Raw genomic sequence first — 25,539 nt, 5'->3', positions numbered from 1 at the left:
TTTCATAGATAAGTCTATAACATTCCGCCAGGTTCAGTATTTATTACACACCCTCCTTTAAGATGATCACTAAGGAATATTCTCCAAATGCTCAACTTGCCCTCCTCCTAGGGTCAGAAGTTCAGTAATGTTTTACAGGTTACATTATCAGATATAGCTGCTTAATTCATAAAAAGACCACATTCTATAATCCCATTGACCCTGACTATACCTAGAAATAAATGCAGGTAAACCTTTAGCCCTCATAAACTCATCCTAACTTTTTTTTTTTTTTTTTTAGATCAGTTGTTTCCTTTACTCCCATTCACTGGAAGGTCATCTTTCCAGACTTTCTCCGATCTCAGTAGTATCCCTTCTCCCCTTCTCCCCTCCCTTCTGTAGCCAATTTCCTGTGTTAACCCCTTTTCCTCTATTTCAATTGTCAGACCTCCTGACTCTATTTAACTCCTGTTTTTAAAGTTACTTGAAACAGCTTGATACTTCCATGCTTCTGTTTACAATTAATCAGTATGCTCTGTTCGGTATATTTGGTTTCTACTATTTACCCTGGGTAAAACCAAGAAACACGGTAGCGTTTCTAGATCTCACTCCAAACCCCTCCTCCGCAAGACAAAGACACCCCTTTGGCAGATTTATTGACATCAAATACTCTTATAATCTTCCAAAAATTCCTATGCTTTATCTTAATCCTTTAAACCTACCCATTAAACAGGGACCTGATCTGAAAAACAAGCAATTATTTCAGAGATATTTGTCAGTCTTTGTTTATATTTTCTAAAGGCATTTTAGCATAGAATTGGTGAGTTACCTCATTTCCACTGACTACAACAAACTCGGAGAGAGTGCCTTGTTTCCAGGGAGGAACTGCAGCCCAGACCTGAAACACACACACGCACAATTTATTAGAAACAGATCTTTTTAACCAAAGCTAAGCATAAAGGTATTCCCCAATACACGCCCCGCCCTGTGAAAAAGCACAAGTCAGCAATACAGCAACTGAAAGAGTTATTTTCACATGATATAAATGTATTACTGAGTGAATTCTGGATTGATCAAGGCAAGCCACATTGGAAGTGGATGCCAGTAAATCCTGCTGCATTCGCTGACTGCATACTCGGAATACCAGCAACAACAGTCTCTGGGGCATGAGTCCTGCTCTACCACTTATTAGCTGTGGGGCCCCTGTATAACTAGGCTTCCCCATCTGTAAATTGGGCCTACTGTACTTACTTTATAGAGATTAAGAATTATTTTATAAAAAGCAACTGGAACAGTGTTAGCTATTATTATGAACTCACTTTAATTTCTTGACATAAAACTTCAGTGACAAGTGACAGGTGATTATACCAAACTTCAGTTATTTTATAGCCATCTATCCCATAAGGTAGACACTATCACTTAAAGACTCTTTCAAAAAAAAAAGTTCCAATCATACATATTTTAAAGCCTTGCTATTCTTAAGCACTAGATTTAGAATGCTTGAGTACAGTCAAGCTATTTTGACAGAAGAACAGAACCACGAAAATGAGGCTTCCAGCCAAGGCTGAGCATATTTGTTGGAAAGAAAAGAAAAGGTCAGTGATATGTAATATACTCCAAAAGAAGCAAAATGAAGTCTGTATACTTAGAAAAGGAATAGCAGCATTTCATAGCTCACCTCATCTCCGGGCTTGAAGTACCTCACATCAAGTCCACACTCCATCACCACACCGGACACGTCCCGACCCAGAGTCAGGGGAAATTCTTCTCCTTTGGTTTTAATATGTAAAGGATCACGTTTCATATTTAAAGCTGTAGCTCCATAACCACCTATAAAATACAGTTTCATCTGTTTCTTCCGAAAGAATGGAATGATTTAAAAACTACTACAGGGTTATGGGCTAGGTACAATTCCAGATCCTCAAGATGTAAATTATAATTAACTATATATATATATATATATATATATATATTTTTTTTTTTTTTTTTTTTTTTTTTTTTACTGTCACACAGGAAAGCATGAAAACAACTGAGTGCTGTTCCTTTCAAAGAAAATTACTTGGAAAATTATAATAACTTGTTAAACTAAAGCTACCATTGTTCAAAATGTATACATTTCAATTTTGAAACTGTCTCCAGAACTTTCAGTATTTTCTTTTACACTTTTACTTTGTTCTTTGAGGACAGTTTCTTTAATTTATTCATTTATAAACTTTTTAAACAACAAAGTCATTTGGTGCCCAGTCTGGTGAAGAACATAAATGTTAAAGCTGTTTGAAGTTAACACAATAATAAATAGGAATAGAATTATACTGCATACTGACACTGGTCTGTAAGTAATGGTCCCTACCTCTCAAAAAATATTTTTAGAACATCTTTGGATTAAGTGCATAGATTGATTCCCCAGTGAAAAACAGCCATTTGACTCTACCTGTTCTAATACGCTACATCAAGTTACTTGCTGTATTATGTATATCCTTTTATTATAAAGAATATTTACATAAAAAAAAGAATATTTACATAATAGCAACTAAGTAGAGCTGAAAACATTCTGTGGTCATATTTTTGGTTCAAATAAATTGGCTACTCCGTTTACAAAAATCCCAAGCAGTTAATTACAGAGCTTCAACATAGAAAATGGCGTTTCTCAGACACAAAAGTGTCTGTACCGTCTCCTTGGCTTCACAACTTTCTGAGAACTTTCCCACTACGTGAGGTTCTCCTAGATCGGCACTCTGCTGACCTTTCCAGTGTCATGCAGTTTATGCTCCAGAATCACTAAACCAGCCTGTAAGTCTCCTATCCCCTCACCCACTCTCAGGGGCAGAACATTAGCACTGAAGGATGAGGAGAAACCAGCACAGGAGACTGAGAAGGCGGGGCCAGTGAGCACATGCGCAGAAAGCCAAGTGAAGCGGTTCAAAAACCAAATGCTGCTGACAGGTAAGATAGTTTTTCGAATGAGGTCAAAAGCTGCCAATAGGCTCCTAAAAAACAAACAAACAAACAACCAAAACAAAACAAAAGGCTGAATCCAACAATATAGAGGTCTTTGGCGACCTTGATAGGAGCAGTCGCTGTGGCCTAGAGTGACAGTGAGAAACTGGAGACAGAACATTCAACTCTTTCAACTAGTCTTGCTATAAAGGGGAGCAGAGGAGTAGAGGGATGTAACTGAGGATTTTTGAGTGCTTTTCCCTCTCTTTAAGAGGGGAGAAATAACAGCCAGTCTGTATGCTAATGAGAATAATCCAGTAGAAAGAAAAAAATTGAAGATGCAGGAGAGAATTGCTGAAAACAATGCTCTTGAGTAGGTGCGAGGGGATGAAATCAAGAACCCAAGGGGGACTGTGGCCTTAGATGTGAATGACTGTTAGTCCACAAGCAGGAGGAAATGTAGATGATATAGGGAGAGATGCGAACGGGTGGATAGCTTGCAGAAGTTGTTTTTCTTTTTCTTTTTCTTTTTGGAAGAGAGACAGAGAGAGGGATAGATAGGGACAGACAAACAGAAAGGGAGAGAGATGAGAAGCATCAATTCTTTGTTGTAGCACCTTAGTTGTTCAATGGTTGCCTTCTCATATGTGCCTTGACGGGGGTGGGGGGGGCTATAGCAGAATGAGTGGCCTCTTGCTCAAGCCAGTGACCTTGGGTTCAAGCCAGCAACCTTTGGGCTCAAGCCAGCGACCATGGGGTCATGTCTGATCCCATGCTCAAACCAGCAACCCCACGCCCAAGCCAACAACCCCACGCACAAGCTGGTGAGCCCGTGCTCAAGCCGGAGACCTCAGGATTTCGAACCTGGGTCCTCTGAATCCCAGGTCGATGCTCTATCCACTGTGCCACTGCCTGGTCAGGCTAGAAGTTGTTTTTTTAATTAAAAAAAAAAATTAAGACACATGGGAGAAAGTGTTTTAAAGTTGGAATAGTCCCAGAAAATCTAAGCTGATAGTCCTCATGCTGATATTATACATATGCCATCTAGCTAGTGAGGGGTACACTCTATCAGGGAAAGAAAAAAGAACAATGTCACACAAAATACAAAAGTCACATTTTACTTTTCCTGTCTTACTTTCCATTTCCACCATTAAAACACACAAACGATTATTCACTGAAATTCCTATGTGGTTTAAGCTACAGAACCGGGCATTTAGCCCTATCACATTTTAGTGACTGTGTTAGAGCTGCCAAACGGCCTTCGTCCTCTCTGAGGCACAGACCTGCAGGACAAGGTTGTTTAGATGGTTTTCTTGGTCACTTATGTATCAACCAAGTAGCTCTGGCTCACTGGGACTAGCTAATCTAACTCCAAATCCAGATGCAGCTGCCAGTTAGTAACTGAGACCCTACTTCAGAATGACACACATGAACGGGGCCCTTAGGAACTGCATCCCATTGTTAGAGGTAGCCAGTCTGACTGGGTCTCAGTTGGAATGACTTGGAAAATTATAAATCTGTCATCAGTTTCAAAGACTCTAATGAAATCAAAAGAAATCAAACTGTTGGTATGATGTCACAGGCTGTACTTTTTTAATTTTAAAATTATTTATGTTCATTGCAGCATTATTAGTAATAGTCAAGATATGGAAGCAACCTAATGTTCATCAATAGATAAATAAAGAAGATACAATACACATACACACAATAAAACATTATTCAGCAATAAAAAGTGAAATGTTGCCATTTGCAACAATATGGATGGACCTAGAGAGTATTATGCTAAGTGAAATAAGTCAAAGACAAATACTATATGATTTCACTTATATGTGGAATCTAAAAAAAAAAAATGAATAAACAAAACAGACTCAGAGATATAGAGAATCAGTTGATGGTTGCCAAAGGGGTGGGGAATGGGAATAAAACATTTTTAAAACTAAATAAAATAATTTCTTTAGCCATTTATATAACTTATGCTTTTATGTCCAACAATAGTGGTCATCTCCAGAAAAACAGCCTACTTTGATCTTTCAAAATTAACTAGCCATGTCCTTGCTTTCTTGTCAAGGGAAATAACTACTTCTTAGTTTACAGTCTTCTACTCTCATTATTTATTTCCCCAAGCTACCATTTCAGATACTTCCTACAACAACAATCACATATTCTCAAAAAAAAAAAAAAAAAAAAAAAAAAATCCATGAGCAGGAAATAAAGACAGTAACTTGCAAATAATACTACCCAGTCAAATTTTAAAAAACTAGGATGTCTTAAGAATAATTTATGAGCCTGACCAGGTGGTGGTGCAGTGGATAGAGCATCAACCTAGGATGCAGGATCCAGGTTGCTGGCTTGAGGGAGGGCTCACCAGTTTGAGTGTGGGTCGCTGGCTTGAGCGTGGGATCAAAGACATGATCCTATTGGCTTGAGCCCAAAGGTTGCTGGTTTGAGCAAGGGATCATTGGCTCTACTGTAGCCCCGTCCCCCCATCAAGGCACATATAAGAAAGCAATAAAGGCCCTGGCTGGTTGGCTCAGTGGTAGAGTGTCGGCCTGGCGTGCGGGGGACCCGGGTTCGATTCCGGCCAGGGCACATAGAAGAAGCGCCCATTTGCTTCTCCACCTCCCCCCTCCTTCCTCTCTGTCTCTCTCTTCCCCTCCCGCAGCCGGGGCTCCATTGGAGCAAGGATGGCCCGGGCACTGGGGATGGCTCCTTGGCCTCTGCCCCAGGCGCTAGAGTGGCTCTGGTTGCGGCAGAGCGACGCCCCGAGGGGCAGAGCATCGCCCCTGGTGGGCGGAGCGTTGCCCCTGGTGGGCGTGCCGGGTAGATCCCGGTGGGGCGCAGGGCGCAAGGCGCATGCGGAAGTCTGTCTGACTGTCTCTCCCCGTTTCCAGCTTCAGAAAAGTAAAAAAAAAAAAAAAAAAAAAAAAAAAAAGCAATAAATGAACAACTAAGGTGCCATAAAGAATAATCGATGCTTCATATCTCTCTCCCTTCCTGTCTGGCCCTATCTGTCCCTCTCTGTCTCTGTCACACACACAGAAAAGAATACTTTATAAATATAAAATGTGCTACAGTATTTTATTATTACCATATTTCCCCATGTATAAGATGCAAGAAGCACTTTTTAAAGAAAATTTTGGGGTCTAAAATCTGGTGCGTCTTATACAGTGGTTGTAGATTTTTTTACTTGCATTTCCCACTTTTTCCATGCTTGTTTTTGTGCTTATTCTTGAAGAGAGAGATTTGTCATCAGACACAGATGAGGACAAGCTAATGGATGGGAGTTTTGACAGTGATGAGGAGTTGTATGAATTTTATGATGAATAAAACTTGAATTTAATAACTTTATGTAATACATTTTTTTCAAATTTTTGGGCCCCAAAATTAAGGTGCACCTTATACATGGGAGTGTCTTATACATGGGGAGATACAGTAAATAGCAGCAAAGAAAGTCCAGACCCAGCCATTCTACTGAAATTGAAATGCATACAATACAAATTATGCATGTGAATTCAAAGAAATGAAAGTTAACAGATCTAAATGAAGACAAATGCAAAAATTACCCAGGGATAAAATACTGCTAATTTCAGTTTGTAATCTTAAGTTAGAATGAAAATGTAACACGCCATAAAAATAATGACTGCATGATAACTTCATATGTGCAGTACTAAACAGGTAGTAGTTGACAGAGTACGGTATCTAACTTCAGAGTTTATACTCACTGATCATTGGGTATAAACACTGATCATTAGATATAAACCAACTACTTTAAGGCACCCTATAAAGACTAAATTATCTTCATGCCCAATTTAAATGAAATAAAACAATATGTTCAACTCAATTATTATGTCAAAGTGAACAAAAAGAATACACTAAGTTATCACTTAAAATCATGGCTGGCTACATTCTGCAATTTTAAGTAAATGATGTATAATCAAACCAGTTTTCCCATAGCCTAATTGATATAAACAAGAGTTAAGTTCCCAGTTCATCTCATTGATGTTTTTCTCAACTTTATAATGAAACTGTTACCCTAAACAGTAGTTGATGATGTGCTGTACAAATGTTGATTTGGAATTTATAGTAAATCATTTCATTTCCTTTTTAATTGAACTTTCTAGTTATAAACACTTTAAGAGTTCAATTTTCCCCACAAAAAAAATGTGTCCTAGTTATTCCTTACATTGTATAGATTGGCACTGTCTGAAAGAAATATAATGCAAGCCACATATATAATTTAAATTTTTCTAGTCGCCACTAAAAAAATAAACAAGTGAGATTAATTTTTAATATTTTACTTATTATATCCAAATACAATCAGATCACTATGTAATCAATATAAAATTATTACTGAGACATTTTACATTCTTTTTGTTCACTGTCTTTTAAATTTGGTGTGTATTTTAAAATGACTGCACACCTCAATTCAACTTGCTATATAGTTCAGTTGCTCAATAGTCACATGTGGCTAGAGGCTGCTATATTAGACAGCTAGCTGCTACTAGATATATTCACTAAGTTAAAAAAGAAAAAAGCAGCATTAATAATTGGAGTCAGTCCTGGCCAATTGGCTCAATGGTAGAACATCGGCACGGTGTGTGTGGATGTCTTGGGTTCAAGTCCCAGTCAGGGCACACAGGAGAAGCGACCATCGGCTTCTCTACTCCTTCCCCTTCCCCACCTCTCTCTCTTCCCCTCCCAAAGCCATGGCTCAATTAGTTCCAGTGAGTTGGCCCTGGGCACTGAAGATGGCTCCTGGAACCTCCACCTCAGGCACTAAAAATAGCTCAGTTGCAGAGCAACAGAGCAAAGGCCCCAAATGGGCAGAGCATTTCCCTATAGGCAGCTTACCGGATGGATCCTGGTCAGAGCGCATGCAGGAGTCTCTCTGCCTCCCCTCCTCTCACTTAATAAAAAAAATAAAAAATAAATCTAAAAAATATATCAGAGTCAAAGAACTAAGACAGTGAAACTGGTGAAGTCCTAATCCAGCTGTTCTCCATGTTTCTACATCCCTAAAATCTTTTTCGAGGAGTCTAAGAGGTCCTTCCCCCCCCCCCCAACTATCCATGTGAGGCTGGTTTTTCTTCACTTCAAATAACATATTGCAACAGACTGAATACAGAAATACGTATAAGAACTCAGCTATCTTATTAAACCAGAAAGCAAAGAGTTATGTAAAAGTATATAGTATAGTATAGCATAGTATATATAGTATAGTATAATATATACTATAATTGCATAGTATATATTTAAGAAATCACAGTGCTCTCCAATCTTTGTCAGTATATTCCTCCATTTAGGATGAAGAAAAGTGTATTTTAACTGAGGCAGAATGCAAAAGCAAAAGGAGGAAAGTACTGTGTCCATATCCTGGCATCCTGTTCTGCTTTGTCCACTGGACCAATAAAGAATGCTGTGAACAGTGAGAGGGCAAAGAATTATTATAAAAATGCAAATTCCAAACTGATGTGAAAACATCACCATACCTCTAAAACCTGGAATGGACCTCAGAATATCACAAAATCCCCAGGACTGTATACCAAAAAGTTAGATGTGGACACAACTCTCAGGCCCCAATGTACATTTAAAGAAGCATGGAAGTAATTCATACTTATATTTTGTAAAAGATTAAAGTATACCCTGGGCGTTGCAATTTCAAATTTTTGGAAATATCTCTCTAAAGAAAAAAAAAACAAAACATATAATGAGGAATGTCTTTCGAACTTACTTCTCATATTAACATCTATAGGATTTACACTTGCAGCGTGAACTTTAATAATGACTTCATTTGGATAATGTATGATAGGTAGCATCATGTTCTGAGTAAATCGAAGCACTTCATTCTTCCCATATTTATCTATCACCCAAGCGGGCATGACAGTGCTCCTTGGAGAGGTAGTGCTAATCTTCCTAACTGAAGGCTTCTGTATAACTTGACTTCTCCAGAAGCAAACCGTAGTACATGCTTTTCTTCTAAGTACACACGTCTTCAGAAATTCCATCTTAAACATGCGGTTGAGTTGCATGCCCTAATTAAACCGTCACCCCCGACTTCGGTCAGATTCTGCCAAACACACTGGCTGATTTCAAAAGTGAAGTCAGCCTAATGGAGCAAATATAGGAAGAAGAATATGGAATCAGATGGCTCTTGGCACCTGAAATGCTCCAAGTAATGGTCCAGGCAGTATTCTGTCCATTCTCCACCCCGCTGACACCCTCTCCCCTTAAAAACAAAACTAAAATCAAAACCCCAGAACTCTGCCCCGTCCCGGGCGCACTCAGCGGGCCCGACTGACTCCGCTCACGAACCGAACGCCACAGAGAAGCAGACGCTGCCAGACCGCTGGCGGGACCCAAGCAGGGAGTCCCCTTTCCACCCGCTCTCCCTCGCCGCCGGACTTGCCTCGCGGCGTCAGCCAATCGCGTGCCAAGATCATTTCCCAGGGCTGCAATCCGGCCAATGGAAGGACTCGGTGCTGAATGGTTCGGTGACGAACAGAGATGGCTGCGCCCATGTAGTCCCCGCAGCGTCTATTGACCTTTCGTTTTCCTGCTCGTCACCTGGCCCGTGTGGTGCCAGGCTGGGCACAAAGACCATGCTGGGCCGGACGCTCCGAGAAGTGAGTGAGATTAGCTGCTGAGGGCCCAGGGAGGTCGGAAAGATTCGCGGATTCCGTGGACATGGGGTCCCCGGGCCTGACCACGCATCTCGGTCAGCCTCGCCGCCTCCTTCTCAGGAACTGGGGTGGGGACTGGGACTTGTGCGTCCTTAGGCTGTGCTCTCTGTACAGGTTCTGGAGTTAGGACCTCAGCAGGGGAGACTTCTGTACCGCGGAGCTGGGGGTGGATTTTGCGTGTCCCCTTAAGACTCTCTTCTGCCCCTGACACTCGTTTAATGCAGTTTTAGGGAGCCCAGCAACTCTTCCTAGCAAAAGCCAAACTAATGATTTTTGGCTCTTCATTCGCAACTCAGTTTAACCAAAGTTGACTTCATCATTGTAACAGGACCACCTCTTACCTTTCAACGTCCATCTTAAAAACAACAAAAAACCCGAAATCTGATTTCTTAACATCTCAGTCTCTTATTAATGGGACAATTGTTAACCATAGTTGTCTTTAAGATTCGACTTCATCTGTAATATCCAATAAATCACTAATCCCTGTTAATTCCGTTTTGAAATTATGTCTAGAATCTGCTCTCTTCCTTTATGCTGCAGTTAAGGTTTTAATTCAGGTCTCTGTGCTTCCTGGCCTAGGGCTTTCAACCTTTATAACTACCGTATTTCGCCATGTATACGATGCACCCCTTTTCCAAAAATTTGGGGTCTAAAAACTGGATGTGGTTATAGGTTGTTTTTTTTTACTTGCATTTCCTGCTTTTTTGTGCTTCTTTTTGCGCTCATTGTTGAAGACAGTGATTTGTCGTCAGATGAGCACCAGCTAATGGATGGGAGTTTTGACAGTAATGAGGAGTTGTATGAATTTTATGATGAATAAAACTTGAGTTTAATAATTTTATGTAATACTTTTTTTTTTCCAAATTTCGGACTGCAAAATTAAGGTGCGTCTTATACATGGGAGCGCCTTATACATGGGGAAATACGATAATCTGCAGGCCCACAGGTATCAGAATCACCTCTGGCCCTCGTTAAAACTAAGCCCTACCCTGGCCTGTTGGCTCAGTGGTAGAGTGTCGGCCTGGCGTGCAGGAGTCCTAGATTCGATTCCCGGCCAGGGCACACAGGAGAAGCACCCATCTGCTTCTCCACCTCTCCCCCTCTCCTTCCTCTTTGTCTCTCTTCCCCTCCAGCAACCAAGGCTCCATTGGAGCAAAGTTGGCCCGGGCGCTGAGGATGGCTCTATGGCCTCTGCCTCAGGCGCTAGAATGGTTCTGGTTGCAACAGAGTGAAGCCCCAGATGGGCAGAGCATCGCCCCCTGGTGGGCATGCCAGGTGGATCCTGGTTGGGTGCATGCGGGAGTCTGTCTGACTGCCTCCCGTTTCCAACTTCAGAAAAATACAAAAAATCAAAACAAAACTAAGCCCTGTCCCAGGGAGGTAGATATGTGTGGTAAGGCCCAGAGTAAATGGTTTAACCAAGGCTCCAGGTGATTCTGCTGGTAAATATGGATTGAGGACCTATCCCGCCTTCTGTCTGCACCTGAAAAATCTTTTCTTCCCAGCTGGCAGCCTTTTAGAAAGCTGTGAGTTGTGAGAACTTTTTAAGCTCACAGGCTTTAAATCTTTTTTTCCCGAATAATTATTGTTTTATCATTTTAATTGCATCTGGCCTTTCAGTGAAGAATTCTATTTGTTCTCGAGAGAACAAACTGAAAACTTGTTTTAAAATGAAATACAACTGGCCTGACTGGTGGTTGCACAGTGGGTAGTGTCGACCTGGGACACACCGAGATCCCAGGTTCAAAACCCTGAGGTTGCGGGCTTGAGCGTGGGAATCATCAGCATGATCCCAAGATCGCTGAGTGGAAGCCCATGGTCGCTGGCTTCAGCAAGAGGTTAGAGGCTCTGCTGGAGCCCTCCACCCCCATGTATCAGAAGCAATCAATAAACAACTAAAATGCTACAACTACAAGTTGATGCTTCTCATCTCTCTCCCTTCCTGTCTGTCTGTCTGTCTGTCTCTCTCTCTCTCTCTCAAAAAAGAACTAAAATGAAATACAACTGAGAAAATATGGTCTTTTTTTCTGTCCTTAGCCCCTTTACCTCCACCTTTTTTGTGCCACCCCTTCCTCATGTTGTTGAGTGAGCCATTGTGAGAAACAACTTTTAAGGGAACTGACACAGGGGTTGACAGGAGTTTGCCTTGGCATGATTGCTCTCAATCACGCCTTTAACAATTATCTATTGATACTGTGTGCAAAACATTATTTGGTGGTTATTTTCCCAACCCAAAATATATCTTTTGTGCACTGTATTTTCTCCACATCATTGTATTATTGCCCCAAATTCTACTAATTAGAGATTGATTTAGTATGCAGTCTATTTTAAATATGTAAAGATGCCTGGAAAGGCTTTATGATTTATTCATCCTTTGTTGTAAATTATAATAGTTCAATCAAATTTTTCTCCTTCATCACACCCTAGTTGAGATAATCAATTGAAGAGAGGGAAATTTTCTGGAGAGAACATTAAGGGGAAGAGCTAGAAACTGGATTGTTGAGGCAATTTGGGGGACCTAAGTAGAGGCCTAGGGCAATGAAGGTGCCCGTGGAGGAAATACTAAAAAGGGTTCAAGTGCCAAGTATGAGGTAAAGCTCCTATTTGTACATTTTATCCAGGTACATTCAGAAAGGGGAAAAGACTTATTTTTATCTTTTTTGTGTCATGACCCCATTGTTTGTAGGAGCTAGACAGCAGGCTAATATTATTAATTCTGAAGTTTATGTATCCAATAGGCTTCTTGGGTCGGGGGTGGTCTAACCTAAGACCATTTCATTATTGTCCTATGGGAAAATTGATTCCATATTTTAAGTAATTCAGTTAATCATTCATTCAGCTAACATTTATTGAGCACCCTGTGTTCCAGACACCGAAGGTTAGCACTGAAAACAGACAAAAGCTCCTACCCTCGTGATACCTACATTATTGTGGGAAATCAGGCATTAAATATGTTTTTTAAAATAAGTAATACAAATTCACATAAGATTAAGTGCTATGAAGAGAAATTAAGCAGGCTGTAGTGTGAGAACTAGTTGGGGGAGCTGGATGTTTTATATAGAGTGATCAGGAAAAGTTTCTCTGACTGAGTGGTAGGTATTTTATAGAGATCTGAAGGCCATGAAGGGTGAGCCCTGGGAAGATCTGGGGAAACTGCGTTTCCGGCAGAGAAAACAATAATTGGAAAGACTGGTGTAAAAGCAGGCTTGACATGTTTCTGCAATAGCAACAAAGCCAACATACCCAGAGAGAAGTGAGTGAGGACAGGAGTGGGCGATGAGGTTAGAGATGAGCAGGAGCCTGATCGTGGAGAACCTTTTAGGCCACAGTAAGAAGTGTAGATTTTATTCTAAGAGTAATGGGAAGCCTCTGAAAAGTTAACCAGTTTGTAGACATAATCTGGTTTAAAATTTACAGAACTCCTTCAGGCTACTGTTACGGATTATGGTCTATACAGCAATTCTCAACCTTTTGCATCTCATGGCACACATAAACTTCTAAAATTTTGCAGCACACCAAAAACTGTATTTTTTGCCAATCTGATAAAAAATATAGGTATAATTTTGATTCCTTCACACCGGATGGCTATTGTGTTGGCTCTTGTCATTTTTTGACAGTCTAGGAAAAGAGGTCAGTGCCCCTGATGCTGGCCTATAGGAAAGCAAGTGAGGAACAATGAAGACCAATTAGAAGGCTGTTGCATTGGCAAGAGATGAGTGGGCATGGATAGGGTGGTGGGAGTAGAAGCGATGTGAAGTGAGTGTTGCTTTTTAATTTGGGGTTTACCAACAGATTAGATACAGAGATTAAGGAAAGGAGAAGAATCAAGGAGGATGCTTAAGCTTTTCCTGGGGCAACTGGGGAAATGATAACATTTATCAAGATGGGAATAACTCTCAAGGGATCATGTTATCAAAATTTCTGTTCTGGACATGGTAATTTTTAGGCACCTTGTAAATAATCCAAGTGAAGCTGTCAGTTAAGCATTTGGTTGTAGGAGTATGGAGATCAAGAAAGAGACTAGGTATGAGAATATAAATTGGCAAAAGTATAGAAGATAATTAAAACTATATGACCAGATGAGATCACCTGGGAAGTTGAATATAGAAGATGGCCTACAACTTTCCAACATGTAGAGGCTGGCAACAGGGAGTAGACAGAACCAGCAAAAGAAACTCGGAGGGAATGTCCCGTAAGGTAGATGAAAACCAGGAGGGCTTGGTGTCCTGAAATACAAGTGAGGAAGTTCTTCAAAGAGAGAAGGATCTCTCATTCTTATGTTGATTGCTGCTGGACTGAGCAGTGACTGCTGGATTTAGGAATGTGGTTGTTGGTGATCTTGACGTGCTGTCTTTCGGAACAATGGAGACAGAAGCATGAATGTTAAATGGGGCTGTTAAAGGGAGGACCAGTCAACTGGACACTCGGCCTTCAAGGGCTCTCCTATCCTTTGAGCATTTGTCAAGACTTTTTAAAAGACATTCCTTTTCTGAAGTGAACCTTTGATGTTCTTTGTAACATTTCATTAACAGAAACACATTAATGTTACAGAGGAGTAAATACTGGCACCCCTTGTATAGAGAATTTTAGAGAATCACAGTGGTCCAGTGCATGGGCTTTAGAAACAAGATCAGGCTTTGGTTGAATCACAGCTCTGCTATTTTCTAGCTATGTGATTTTAAGTTGAAATTTTATTAATTTATCTGTAAAATAGAAATAATATCAGCCTCTAAGTGTGGATATAAAGATTAAGTGAAATATAAAGCATCTACATGCTATTATTAACACTAATTTTGTTACAAAGACAGAATTACTAGGTTATATGCATTTATAATTTTTCTTAATCTGGTTTCTAAGAAGAATGGTTCCTGAGGAAGAATCCTTACTTTTTCCAAGAAGTAATATTACTCGTATTGCTGCATAATTAGTATATACCACTCAGTTCAAAATATTAATAGCATAATCTTAAACACACACATACAGTCTTACCATCTCAAAGTTTTGTGGGTCAGGAGTCCAGGAAGGCAGTACCTGGGGTCTTTGCTTAGAGTGTCCCAGGGCTGAAATCAAAGTGTCAGCCAGAGCTGTGGTTTAATCTTAAGTCTTGGGGACCTCATTGTTTGTTGGCAGAACCTGTTTCTTTGTGGTTTTAGACTTGAGGGCCCCATGTTCTTTCTAACTGTGTGGGTAGTGGAGTAAATGAGTTTTGGGACAGGAGATAGGGGATAACTAGAATTGAGGTTTGGGAGGTTATACAGATACTGGTAATGATTGATGTAGTCTGGCTTTGAACATGTAAGTTGGTCACTGGAGTGAGGTGAAGAAAAAGTTTGTGTAAAGTGAGGTCAAGAACTGAGTGGTCAGGTGTCAATGTATGTGACTTGAAGTTTGAAGTCAACAAAATAGCAACAGGAGCCATAGTAAGGATTACTGCAGAAGTCCCAGGTTCAATCCCCAGTCAGGGCACACATGAGAAGTGACCATCTGCTTCTCTTCCCCTTCCTCTCCCCCTTCTCTCTCTCTTCTCCTCTCACAGCCAGTGGCTTCATTGGTCTGAGCATTGGCCTCAGGCGCTCAGGATAGCTCAGTTGATTTGAGCATCAACCTCAGACCAGGGTTGCCAGGTGGATCATGCTTGGGGTGCATGTGGGAGTCTGTCTCTCAATCTCTCTATCTCTCCCCCCCTCACTTTAAAAAAAAGCTGATTACCATGTGCTAGCCACTGAAATCTTCAGTGAATGAAAAGGAGTAGCAGGGAGACTTATTGAGGTACTATACTAGACCAGTGAGGGTAGTGTAGTCACCTACCTCCAAAGCCTGTGCTTCAGACGAGCCAGGGTTTTGAAAGAAGAGGGGAGAGAAAGGCCTTAAGAACCTAGGAGGATGTCTGCATGCTCGTTCTTTCCTGCTCTGGACCCTGGTACTGGTGGTAGGAGCTAAACAGCCGTCCCTGGAGTAAACTGCAGGAGAAGCAGTGGCCTGGAGGAAAGCTGAATTTCCATCAGAGGAAAGAAGTGCCAGGGAGAGAGAATTTGTTTTTTTAACAAATCTTTACTTAACTTCATCCTGTTTTCATATATGACTCCTTTAGTTTGGTCCAGGGAGAACTGTACTATTTATATCTCACATTCCTTATGCTCAATTCATATAGCTTATTAGCATCTTTGTTTTCATTTCTCTTCTCTGACTCCCTTCCTGATTTTCTCAAATCGGAATTACCTAAAAACCGGTCCTAACAAAGATCAGCACCATTTAAAGTGAGTACTTCTTAGCAATCTCATTACTTACGACTGAAACCCCTACCCAGTTGACAAGTCAGAAAGCAGCTTGAGGATAGTGGGCATTAGGGGACTTAAGGCAAAGAAGGAGAGAAAGTAACAATTTTCCTAATTGTTAGAACTTTGCCATGGAGTACGCCTGCCTGTATAGCTCTCTGTCTCTCTAGCTTTGGGTGTTTGCTAGTTCTCTCTTGTACCCAGCCTACCACTTTCTCCTTTCTTCTCACTCCATATTTACAGTATTAGAATACACTGCTGTCTTTCTATTTTTCTCCAGCTCCTTTCTTGTAACGAGTTTATATTTCATACAAACCACTGAACAGAAATAATCTCCTCTTGTTACTAAGTTACCTCCTTTAAGGCAAGCCCAACTGCTTTCCATCCCCACATCACTTCCCTAGGTTGCCCCAGCCTCCCCCAGCCTGCCCACCGCCTGCCCCAGCCTGCCCCAGCTGGCACCTGGCCTCTCCCAGGCTTCCCTCAGCCTCCCCCAACCTGCCCACAGCCTGTCCCTGCCTCCCCCAGCCTGCCCCAACCAGCCCTTGGCCTCCCCCAGACCTCCCCTGGCCTGCCCACAGCCTGCCCCAGCCTGTCCCAGGCTGCCCCTGCCTGCCTCGGTCTGCAGCAGCCTCCCCCAGCCTGCCCTAGCCAGCCCCTGGCCTCTCCCAGCCTGCCCACAGCCTGCCCCTGCCTCCCCAGCCTGCCCCAGCAAGCCCCTGGCCTCCCCCGGCCTTCCCCAGCCACCCCCCGGCTCCTCTGGCCTCCCCCGGCCTTCCCCAGCCTGCCCATAGCAGTCCTTTCCTCCCCTTGTCCATCAATCAGCATTAGATCCTCTCAATGGCCTATTCCCTTAGCTTTTCTCATTTAAAGCCCTCAGTGCTGAGAACTACTGCTTTGATGATTTATTCAACAGCTGAGAGCAGATCATTTGCAGATTTTCCTCCAAATGCAAACGCCTGTTGCTTGATGTATTTAGGACATGTGAAAAAAACAGTCAATGTGAGGACAAACTAAGCTTCCAGTAGTGCAGAGAGAAGTGGTGAAGGAGCATGTATTCATATTTCAAAATGAAGCAATAAAATATCCCCTAATTTTTGTGAGCATATATTTAAAAATTAACCTCTCTCGGCTCATTTCTTCATCTCTAAAATGATGTTAATAATACCTAACTTCGGCCCTGGCCGGTTGGCTCAGTGGTAGAGTGTCGGCCTGGCGTGCACGAGTCCCAGGTTCGATTCTTGGCCAGGGCACACAGGAGAAGTGCCCATCTGCTTCTCCACTCCTCCCCCTCTCCTTCCTCTCTGTCTCTCTCTTCTCCTCCTGCAGCCAAGGCTCCATTGGAGCAAAGTTGGCCCGGGCGCTGAGGATGGCTCTATGGCCTCTGCCTCAGGTGCTAGAATGGCTCTGGATGCAACAGAGCAACACCCCCTGGTGGGCGTGCCGGGTGGATCCCGTTCGGGCGCATGTGGGAGTCTGTCTGACTGCCTCCCCGTTTCCAACTTCAGAAAAATACAAAAAAACAACAACCTAACTTCTATGGTGGTTTTATGGGTTAAATGAAGTAATAATGCAACAACAGTGCCTGACTCTTGGTAAATAATAAGTATTCTTCCCCATCCCCCTTATCTGTCTTACTCAACTCCTTTCATATTTTCTCCACACTTGTTATTCACTTATTTTATCTAGTAAGTATATAGTTATTACTTACATAGGGAGTATTAAATAATTATCACTTCTGGCTTCACTTGCTATCAATATATAGGTTCTGGTCACTTGTAGTACAGTTTTTTTTAATGCTTTCTTCATCAGTCTTCCTAATGCAGCAAAGACAGGATTTCAGAAAAGTGTGTGAGTTTTTGAACCCATATTTTCTAAGCATTTCGCTCAAAGTGTACTGTCTTTTGCTTGAATTCTACAATAGATATAAAGATATATTTAATAAAGATCATTTATTTAGAGCCATAAAGTCCTATATTGCCATGTCTAGTTCATTTCTCTCTCTCCTCTCTCTCTGTTTTTATTTTTTATTTTTCTCTATGAACTGCCTGTGTGGCAGCTAAGGCACCCTTTGTGCACAGTACCCTAACTTACTTCACCATGCTGGACCTCCACTCCTGGGCAGGAGAGTTTACCTAAACCGTTGCTCTTGTTTGTTCAACAAAGTTACCTAGCTAGGCCTATGAATGTGGTATCCTCCAACCCATCCTCAAGCTAATCCAAGTGTTACCCTGTTCACTACACTACTATAGAGCCTATAGGTTTTCTTGGTTTTGAATCCAAGCCTTATTGCAAAATTTTATACTTAACCACTCTATCTGCCTGCATCAGTGTAATAGTTGAAACTTCTGCAGACACAGCAAAGGGTTTTTGAATTGTATATATTATAGGTTTCTGTGGCACTGAAACAAGGCCAAATTACTCCAACTGAGCTCTGTCAAAAATGCCTCTCCCTGATCAAGAAGACCAAGTTTCTAAATGCTTACATAACTATTTCTGAAGAGCTGGCCTTACAGCAAGCTGAGGAATCCAGGAAAAGGTATAAGAGAGGTAAGTCACTTTGAATTATACTTAATTGTTATATCCTTAGAGAGTTTAATTGGATGTAGTAGTGTCCATGGGCAAGTGAACCTTTTGACGTAAAACATTCCCTTATTTAAAGAACTTGCCATGAGTTATAATGAAGATGCAGCAATGGCTGTCTGATGCTGATACCGTCCAACTGTAATCATTTCTAACACTAATTTTATTTATGAAGTATATTTACCAAGAACCAATAGTTATTATAGCAGCTAATATTAATGTGACTTTATATCTTGAAATAGATACATCTTCTATTCTTTTGGCTTTCTAACACAGGTCACCCACTGGGGGATTTAGATGGAATTCCTGTTGCAGTAAAAGACAACTTTAGCACGTGTGGCATTGAGACAACATGTGCATCAAACATGCTGAAAGGTAAAGTTTCACAGATCACAGCATTAGTAGTTTTATAAAAATAAGAATTTTTCAGTTTAAATTATTATTATTATTAATAGAGAGACAGACTCCCACATTCACCCTGACCAAGACCCCCCCCAGCAAGCTCCCCTACCAGCTGATTGTTCTGCCCATCTGGGGCCGCTGCTCCATTGCTCAGCATCCAAGCTATTTTAGCCCCTGAGGCGAGGCCATGGAGCCATCCTCAACACCCAGAGCCAACTTGCTTGAACCATTTGAGCCATGGCTGCGGAAGAAGAAGGGGGCATGGTAGAGAAGCAAATGGTCCCTTCTCCTGTGTGCCCTGACTGGGAATTGAACGCGGGGCTTCCACACACTGGGCTGACTCTCTACTGCTGAGCCAGCTGGCCGGGGCCCAGTTTAAATTAAAGGCACTAAAGAACCAAGATATTCTCAGACTTATTATATCTGCAAAGGAGATACTTAGGATCGACTATTACCTTTTTACTATTTGCTCTTTCAGAATGCAAAATTATTCTTTAGAGGTAGGCCAACTGAGTGGATGAACCTTACTGGGGAAGTTTTAGCGTCCTATTTAGGAAGACTCAATAACTGAACACCACAAACACAGTTAATGACCTCTAATTCCCACTTCCAGAAAACGTGGGAATAGGTATGAAGTGGCTGCCATTACCCCTCTTCAGGATGGTGTGTGGATTTATTAGCATCTGCTGTTCTGTTATTTTTTATTTTCTGACTCCTCTACCTTTTATATCACTATACTTATCTGAGTATTGTGGTGCTTAGTTTTATTACTTATACAGTTTAGTAAGTCAAAAAGGAATCATGTTTATTGAGATATTTGGATCCTATGAAGAAAATGAAATGGCAAAGGATCATTCAGAATACTGCATGCTAAAAGTAATATTCTTAGGTATGTGCCTCAGGTTCCTCTGATAGGACTGTTTTTAATTGTTTTGAAATATATACTAGGTAGAGAAAATTTTCATTGACAGTAAGAATCTATTTCTGACTGGAAATGGATAAAAATTACTGTAATATAGCATCATCTGAGAAGAAAAAGTCAAGTATAATGAACCAAATATGATTTGTGATTAGTTTCAAATGAATTGGGTATATCTCTGTTATTCAGTATTTTGCAGTACTAACCATTAATGTCAATGTTTTTACATGATAGAAACAGTGAATATATAGACTGTCTTTGGAAACCATATAGTGGTTAGCAATAGAAAAAATTAACTTTTGGAAGAAAGTATTGTATAACCTACTAGTCAAATTAGGAATAATTAACATATGGCAATAAAATTACTTAATTGCAGTTTAAAATCTTGTTTCTTCAGTGTGATTTACATGTTGTTTTCTTTTCTGTAATAAAAATAATTTTTTTCAGGTTATGTACCACCTTATAATGCCACAGTAGTTCAGAAGTTGTTGGATCAGGGAGCTCTACTAATGGGAAAAACAAACTTAGATGAGTTTGCTATGGGGTAAGTAAAATTAAAATTCTCTTCTGTATTTCTTCCATCCATGTCTTTAATTTCATTATGTAGTTTCCTAAAAGTAGTGAGGTGATTTTATTGAGGACTCTAATGCCAGTTTTTCAGTCCCTCTGTGAGATAATGTTCTGGTGTCTAGTAGGTATATGGTCATATCTCATTTTGGTTTTAGTTTGTACTTCCCTGATGACTAACGGTGTTAAACATCATGTATTTGGCCACCCATATACCTTCTTTCATGAAGAATCTATTCAAATATTTTGCCCTCCACCCTTTTTTAAATGGATTGTTTGTCTTATTGAGTTGTAAGACTTCTTTCATATATTTTGGATTCAAGTCCATTATCAAACAAGGGATTTACAGATATTTTCTCCAGATGTCTGGCTTGTAATTTCATTGTCTTGGCATTTAGTAAATACATGTTGTATGGATTAATCCATGGGAGTAAACTCAAACATAGGTTATTAGGACATCACCTTGAACAGCTGATCAAAGTGAGTCTCATGAGTGAGGGTGAAGTGAATGTGGTATACCTCCAGATGTGATTCCCTGAGAGGAACACACCATCATCTGTGCAGTTTTCCAGCTGAAAATGTGTAACCTAAAGTAATAACAAGGAAACAAAAGACAAATCTGAAATGAGAAACATTCTATTAAATGTCAATATCAAAAAACAAAGAAAGGCTGTGAAAATGTTCAAGACCAAAAGAGGCTAAAGAACATAAAACGTAAAACTTACAGAGCCTGACCAGGCAGTGGTGCAGTGGATAGAGTGTCGGACTGGGATGCGAAGGACCCAGGTTCAAGACCCCGAAGTCGCCAGCTTGAGCATGGGCTCATCTGGTTTGAGCAAAGCTCACCAGCTTGGACCCAAGGTCGCTGGCTTGAACAAGGGGTTACTCAGTCTGCTGTAGCCCCCTGGTCAGGGCACATATGAGGAAGCAATCAATGAACAACTAAGGTGTCACAACAAAAAGCTAATGATTGATGCTTCTCATCTCTCTCTGTCTGTCTGTCCCTATCTATCCCTCTCTCTGACTCTCTTTCTGTCTCTAAAAAAAAAAAAAAAAAAAAAACTTACAGGAGAAAATCTTTGTGGCTTTAAGTTAGGTAAGGATTTCTTATGATAGTGGTCCCCAACCTTTTTTGGGCCATGGACTGGTTTAATGTCAGAAAATATTTTCATGGACTGGCCTTTAGGGTGGGACGGATAAATGTATCACGTGACCAAGACAAGCGTCAAGGGTGAGTCTTAGACGGATGTAACAGAGGGAATCTGGTCATTTTAAAAAAATAAAACATCATTCAGACTTAAATATAAATAAAACAGAAATAATGTAAGTTATTTATTCTTTCTCTGAGGACCGGTACCAAATGGCCCACGGACCGGTACCGGTCTGTGGCCTGGGGTTTGGGGACCACTGTCTTAGGACATATAAAATACAATTCATAAAATAAAAAATTGATAGATTGGACTTCATTAAAATTAGTAACTTCTCTACTTAGAAATACAGACTGAGAGAAAATATTGTAACATATATCTGAGAAAGAACTGGTATCCAGTATATATAGACCCTTTCCCAACTCAATAATAAGACAACTCAGTTTAACTTTTTTAATGGGTTGGAAATGTAAGCAGACATTTCATTAAAGAAAATATACAGTTAGCAAATAAACACATAAAAAACACTTGACATTAGTCGTTAGGAAAATGAAAATTAAAAACACAATGAGATACTTACACCTATTAGACTAGCTTAAAACGTGACAATATCAAGTGCTGACAGGATGCAGAGCAATAGCATTTCTCATTCAAGCAGGTTGGGAATGCGACATGGTACACCCATTCTAGAAAATAGTTTGGCAGTGTCTTCTAAAGTTAAACATGTACTTACCATATAACCCGGCTATCTCAGTTCTCAATATTTACCCAACAGATGAAGAATTGGGTTTACACAAAAGCACTGTATAATATTTCAGTACAATATTTATTGTGGCTTTTATTCAAATTGCCAAAAACTATAAATAACTCAATGTTCATTGGCTGGTGAATGACTTAAAAAAGTGAAGAAAAAAAAGTGGCGTAAGAGATAATTAAAAGTAAATGCAGAACCCGACTTTAGTCCTGATTCTGTACTGGGAGGGCTTAACATGTTGTAACAGACATTTTTGGATCAGCCAACAAAATTGGATTATGTACATTAAATTAGATAAAAGTGTTGTATTAATGTTAAATTTACTGTGATTGATAACTGTGCTGTGACTATATAAGAGAATAAATACCCTTAGTCTTAGGAAATACATACTGAATGCATTCTAAAGTATTTAGGAGTAATGAGTCCTGGCAATATAATTTGCCCTTAAATGGTTCAGAAAAAAAATGTGAGTCTGTACAAACACACACAGAGCACACAAATGGTAAAGCAATTGAGGTAAGATGTTAACAACAGGCCGGTCTGGGTGGACAGTGTACAGTGCTTTTCATACTATTTTTATTTTTTTAATTTTCCTATAAGATTGAAATTATTTCAAAATTTTAAAAATAAGTTATTAGCATCCACCTAAATAATGCTTTTTTAAAAAATTTCTGATTAAAAGAGGGATTCCTTCAAAAAACTTCTGTATTGACTGAATGTTTGTTACACTCTTCAGCTGGAGGACCTTAATTTACAAGGGAAATCATAAGCTGAATTAGATGATCATTTGGGATAAAAATCATTTCTTAGCAGACTAGTTTTCTCTGCTTTCTATCACAAATGCTCTTACTTTTCATCCTCCGCCATCTAATTAAGAAAGCTACCCCTACACAGGCTTCCTCCATTTTCCAATTCAGTTTACAGTGTCAGAAGCAAATAATCAAAGGATGACATTTTCTCATAATATGAAAGTTTTAGTAAGTATCTGGCTTTACTTCTTCATCTCAGATCTGGAAGCACAGATGGTGTCTTTGGACCAGTTAAAAACCCCTGGAGTTATTCAAAGCAGTACAGAGAGAAGAGGAAGCAGAAGCCCCATGGTGAGAAGGAGGATGCAGACTGGCTGATAGCCGGAGGAAGCTCGGGAGGGAGTGCGGCGGCCATGGCCGCGTTCACGTGCTTCGCGTAAGGCGTTTTTCCATCTGGGCTTTAAAACCCAACCTAATACAACTGGTCATAATCTAGAGACAAAATCCAACAGTGGAAGTTTATTTCTTTTTAATGAGCTAGTTGTGTTAGGTTGTATATTAAAATTATATCTTATAAATACACTCAACGGTACTGTCCGCTTATGTGTGCTACACATTTAATTTTAAGATAATATTTAGTTATCTTATATAGTATCTTATTTTGTTGTCTTGCTATATAGTGTCTGGTTCTCTTAAAACCATGATTTTATGGATCTTGCAGGATAAACCAGTTAGCATTAATGGACATTGAATTTCATTTTTCATATAATTTATTTAGGTGTCTGCTTTCTGATTGTACAGGTATTTAAGGACTAACAAACTATGGCTTTAGCTGAGTGCTGCTGAGCTAAACTGGTAGCTGTGATTCGTCCTTCAGTTCATTTGGACTTTTGCCCCTCAAAAGCGGGGGGAGGGGGGAATACTCCTATGTATCAATAGAATATTTAAAATAGTGTTTTCTTCAATCAGCAACTAAAAATGTGTATCAGTAAATAAAGGTTTTTCAAGTTTGTGGGAAGCTGATTTGTTCAACTGTCATACTTTGTATGTGAAAAGCGTCAGTCATGCTTTATGTCTTAAGTCCCATTTGTAAAGCATTATTTAACCACCTAAAGAAGAGTAAATAAATATTGCTGTTGTTATATTTAACTCTCTTTAATTATCCCACTGAAACTAAGCTCTTTCAGAGGCATTCCAAGCAATAAATTATTTATATCTTTTAAAGCTATGTAGATTTAGACACTACATATATTTCTTTTTTTAGTGTCCCTGAAATCTTGTTAACAAGTACACCATTTCGTTTTATCTCTGTGAAATTTTATAGCACTGCATTAATATTAATGAGCGTTCTGACAAGTTAGGACTGCCAGATTAGGTGCTCTTTTCTATCCTCATCACCGCATTTAGTGTTCATCTTTCCGAATGTGCTTTGAGAAGATGGCATTTTGACACATAATTCCTATGGAAATGTTTTACTTTTACATAGCCGTCAGTGCATCCTAATAAGAAAATGTATCCTTTTAGAAATAGTGAAGGCAATAGTCTGATTTTTTGGTTCAATTGAACTTGGTTAAAAAAGGCAATCTAATTTACATTTTCTGTAGAACACAAGGGCCATGTGACTGGTAGGATCCTTGTTCTATCCAAAGCTTCACTCTGGGCGTAGTCAAGAGCAGCACAGACCCAAGGAATTCCAGATTGAATGGGTCCCAAACCGTTAGTGTTCTTTGTTCCCCCCTCCCCTTTTGATTCATTACTTCTGTAATAGTTTTTAAAATGGGAAGAGTCTTGGAATACTAGGCACCACTAAAAACAATGAGCTAGAGCATTAGGGAAGTGGAAAGATGTCTAAGATACACTGTTAAGTGGAAAACACGTTGCACAATAGTATGTATGACTTTTTTTTTTTTAAGTAATATGTACATACTGTGTTAGTTGCATGGAATTGTCTGGATAAATGTATATCAGAATTGATAACTAAATTTTTATGGGGGTAGTAATTATAAGAGAAATTTTACTCTATATTTCATACCATTATAGAATATTTTAACTTTTGCAGTAGGCATGTATACTTTTCTAATCAGAAAAACCTTTTTTTCTGAATTTTTAAAAATGTTTTTAGGAGCCTGACCAGGCAGTGGTGCAGTGGATAGAGTGTCGGACTGGGATGCAGAGGACCCAGGTTTGAGCCCCCAAGCTCACCAGGTTGAGCATGGGCTCATCTGGTTTGAGCAAAAAGGTCACCAGCTTGGACCCAAGGTCGCTGGCTTGAGTAAGAGCAAGGAGTTACTCGGTCTGCTGAAGGCCCTCAGTCAAGGCACATATGAGAAAGCAATCAATGAACAACTAAGGTGTCACAATGAAAAAAACTGATGATTGATGCTTCTCATCTCTCTCCGTTCCTGTCTGTCCCTATCTGTCCCTCTCTCTGACGCTCTCTCTGTCCCTGTAAAAAAAAAAAAAGTGTTTTTAATTTTTTTATTGTAAACTAATCATAACAAAATTTATCATCTTAACCATTTTTTTTAAGCAAGAGAGACAGAGAG

General features: G+C 40.0%; 2 protein-coding genes across 4 annotated transcripts in view; one reads left to right on the top strand and one right to left on the bottom strand.

Moving 5' to 3' along the window:
- RTN4IP1 (reticulon 4 interacting protein 1) overlaps window positions 1–9,306 on the bottom strand; it is a 48,115-nt gene extending 38,809 nt beyond the window's left edge. The window contains exons 1-3 of one of the 2 annotated variants that reach the window (XM_066373555.1): window positions 9,229–9,306; window positions 1,658–1,809; window positions 809–877 (exon numbers count right to left, since the gene is read on the bottom strand). In XM_066373555.1, coding sequence (XP_066229652.1) covers window positions 809–877; window positions 1,658–1,783 — 195 coding nt within the window. In that variant the 5' untranslated portion in view covers window positions 1,784–1,809; window positions 9,229–9,306. Of the gene's footprint in view, window positions 1–808; window positions 878–1,657; window positions 1,810–8,647 lie in introns of both variants that reach the window. The other variant, XM_066373553.1, reaches the window with a different exon arrangement.
- The window catches only part of QRSL1 (glutaminyl-tRNA amidotransferase subunit QRSL1), a 37,056-nt gene continuing 20,816 nt past the window's right edge, over window positions 9,300–25,539 (top strand). Inside the window, exons 1-5 of one of the 2 annotated variants that reach the window (XM_066373551.1) lie at window positions 9,300–9,539; window positions 18,262–18,421; window positions 18,731–18,829; window positions 20,223–20,319; window positions 23,253–23,429. In XM_066373551.1, the coding sequence (XP_066229648.1) occupies window positions 9,516–9,539; window positions 18,262–18,421; window positions 18,731–18,829; window positions 20,223–20,319; window positions 23,253–23,429 (557 nt within the window). In that variant the 5' untranslated portion in view covers window positions 9,300–9,515. Of the gene's footprint in view, window positions 9,632–18,261; window positions 18,422–18,730; window positions 18,830–20,222; window positions 20,320–23,252; window positions 23,430–25,539 lie in introns of both variants that reach the window. The other variant, XM_066373552.1, reaches the window with a different exon arrangement.

Source organism: Saccopteryx leptura, chromosome 3, assembly GCF_036850995.1.
Source record: "Saccopteryx leptura isolate mSacLep1 chromosome 3, mSacLep1_pri_phased_curated, whole genome shotgun sequence".
Classification (NCBI taxonomy): Eukaryota; Metazoa; Chordata; class Mammalia; order Chiroptera; family Emballonuridae; genus Saccopteryx; species Saccopteryx leptura.
The sequence above is the reverse complement of the archived record's forward strand: the minus strand, read 5'-3'. Positions and strand labels throughout refer to the sequence as shown.